Here is a 2,943-nt window from a genome sequence, read left to right on the forward strand (position 1 = left end):
CCCACAGCCTGGTGCTCCTTCCCTTCCCTGTCCTCAGCGGCACCTTCCCAGGAAAGCTGTTCATGTCTCCTGCTAACCAGGCTCCTGCCAGCACCGGCTCCGACGGTGCGCTCCCTCTTGGGCCAGCCCCGCATTCCAGGGAGTCTGAGCCAAAGCTCCCAGGTCCCTGCGGGTCTCTCCTTCTGCGAGGAGGTTTCCTTACCGTGCAGAGGGCGGTGGGTGGCCCTCGTGCAGGCTTTGGGGTGGTTCCAGCTTCAGCTGTGTCCCCGTGCCCGAGCTGCCTGCACCGGCAGCAGAACGGTGGGCAGCACCCACCACCTCCCTTCCCTGGAGCTGGGGCGCAGGAGGAGCAGCCCTGTTCTTGGGGTATCCCCCTGGGAGGCCAGGTTCTCCATCCCCATGGTGGGAAGGAGAAGGGAACAGCCCTCAAGCCCGTGGGGAAGGTGAAACCGCTGCAGGCTGAGCTGCTCCTGCCTCCATGGAGATTTTGCCCTTGGGCTTGCTCACACCGACCCATCCTCCAGCAGCGGAGGGAGCACTGAGCAATGCAGAAAAGCCAAGGTGTGGGCAGGAACAGCCTGTCCGGAGAGAGGTTTGCTGAGGTCCCACCGGGGATGAGTCCCAGCAAGCCCCAGTGGTCCTTGTGTCTCATAGCCATGTCCCCAGGGACCGGGCGGCTCTGCCGTTGGGAGGACCAGGACTCACCATGTTCATCACGGTCAGCACGTACTTCTCTATGCTCTCGCTTCCGTGGTATTCTACCATCTTGGTGTCTGCCACCACCAGCGTTTCCACCCACTTCTCCTTGCTGATGGAGCGCTGCTTTATTCTTCTCTTCCTGTGCTGCTTCTGTTCCCATCTTTCCCTCCGCTTCTCAGACCTCTCCAGGCTTTCCTGAGATTCTGAGGGATTAAAGAGGGGAAAAAAAGACTTTTTTTTTTTTTTTTGTAAAATGTCTGAAACTTTGGTAAAATATCAAGGCCTTTTTTTTTTTTTTTTTTTTGTCATTTAAGGAAATAACCTTTGGTGTTGAGAGGGAGGCTCCATGCTTAAACCCATAACCTATGTGTATTTTACTGTGCTGTATGTTCCAAAAAATCCCTGGGGGTGAAGACTCTGACCTTGGTCTGCACAGCAGCATTAGCATGATAGAAAAATAAATAAATAAATAAAGCGTTTGAAGTCGTTTCTTTGACTGGAACAGGGTTTGCGATATTCCACGAGGAGCACGGAGCCTCCCAGAGCTGAGCACGTAGGGCTTGTAGCGACACCTGAATTTACAGGCAACCCTGCAGAGATGCCTGCGCACGTGCTGCTGAGAAACAACCCGGTGGCCCAACATTTCTGGTTATCATCACAAATCTGTCTCGTGCAGGGACAGACAGCTCCCCAACACGATAAACTCCGCGCCCCCGAAGCCGGACTGATGTCTGGAGCCAAATCCCGAAGACCATCAGCATCCTGGGCAAGACCGAGATATTGCAGGACCGCACAGAAATTCCCTCGGCCACACGGAGACTGAACTCTGCTCTTTCCCGGGGTGAAACAACGGGAACATTCATTGGGCTGAAAAGAGACAGGAGGCGGAGGAGAGCTCGGGTGCTCCGCACGCACACCAGCAACTGGGAATTCTCATGCGGAGACTTTTCCTGTGACGCTGCTCCAAGATCAAGGTCAGGGTCAGCCCCAAGCTGGGCAAAGGCTTTGCAAACCACATCCCACACAGTGGGAATTGCTTTTATGTCCAGTTTTTAAGGGCTCAGCCTTACTTTGCTAACAAGGGTCTTTTACATTGTATGGACCATAGTGTACTTTAAAAAAGTGTTTTATCCCCCAGCCCGAAAAATCCCAAGTATCTGGATAATTTGATGAATTGCTAATACCACCGCGACAGATTCATCGCAACAGCTTCCTTGGAGCCTGTTCCCATTGTGCCCTTTGGTGCTGAGCTTCCAGCCGGGAGGTGAAGGCACTGCAGAGGGGGTGGGTGCAGAGTGCTCCCGGGAGCCCGGGGGGGCTCGCATGGCATTCTCCCTTTCAGACGCCTCTTAAAGACTTGCCCAGCTGTACACACAGGCTTGACAGAAGCTAAATAACGCCTCACAGCCTAACACCATCTGGCTGTGTTGGTGTTTGGCAAAGAAAACAGGCAATACATCAGTACAAAATGAAAGGCTCGCAGTCACTAAAACCCTATAGGCGTCTGGTTCCCTTTCCAGGGCGTCCACGTCGCATCCGCTTTGCGAGCCCGGGCTGCGTAGAGACCCACGTGCACGAGGCACGGGCCGTATCACACCCGGTGAAATTCATTTACAACGAATAGACTTCAAAGTCTAGAAGGAGCCGTTATGATCATTACCATGGATTCAATGATTAATTTAGATTAACGGAAGAATGCCTAAAGATAACCATATTATAGAAAAAAAAAAGTTCCCAAAAGCAGAGAGCTCTAGGAAACGGGCAGAACAAGAGGCCCTGCCTGGAAGATGCAGCTTCATGGATGCAGATGAGGAGCAAAGCGCCTGGAGCTGCTGGGGAAGCGCTGAATTCCTCATTACTTGAAAACTTGGAAGTTTCTCCAAGCCATCTCCTCCGGACAGAGGAGAAGGACACGGCATGCACCCTCTGCCCCGCAGCAGAGGGACTCCCGGGGCAGCGACTGCGTCCCACTGCGGAAGTCCAATGCCCCGGCAGGTCAGAAACCGATGTTTGCAAGGAAATGAAAACAAATACTTGGTCTCTGCATCACAAGATGCTGCAGCAGGGCCGGGGAAAAAAAGATGAGGGCGAAAGGCCTGAGGTTCAGCATGCACCGAGTTGTGTATGTGAGAAACATAAGCAAACACAGAAAAATTGGCAGGGGAAAAAAAAAAAACCCCAGTGATTCCCAGTGACTTGTGGGCTCCAATCATTAATGCCACAACCCCCCTGCACCCACGGGAG

At 53.2% G+C, this 2,943-nt stretch overlaps 1 protein-coding gene across 1 annotated transcript in view; it reads right to left on the reverse strand.

Annotated features, from left to right (window-relative positions):
• The window catches only part of ADAMTS7 (ADAM metallopeptidase with thrombospondin type 1 motif 7), a gene marked incomplete at its 3' end in the record, with an annotated part of 49,447 nt that overhangs the window by 42,229 nt on the left and 4,275 nt on the right, over positions 1 to 2,943 (reverse strand). The window contains exon 3 of the mRNA XM_009645387.1: positions 706 to 902. Coding sequence (XP_009643682.1) covers positions 706 to 902 — 197 coding nt within the window. The remainder of the gene's footprint in view (positions 1 to 705; positions 903 to 2,943) is intronic.

The sequence above is a fragment of the Egretta garzetta genome, unplaced genomic scaffold (genome assembly GCF_000687185.1).
Source record: "Egretta garzetta isolate BGI_Z169 unplaced genomic scaffold, ASM68718v1 scaffold651, whole genome shotgun sequence".
Classification (NCBI taxonomy): domain Eukaryota; kingdom Metazoa; phylum Chordata; class Aves; order Pelecaniformes; family Ardeidae; genus Egretta; species Egretta garzetta.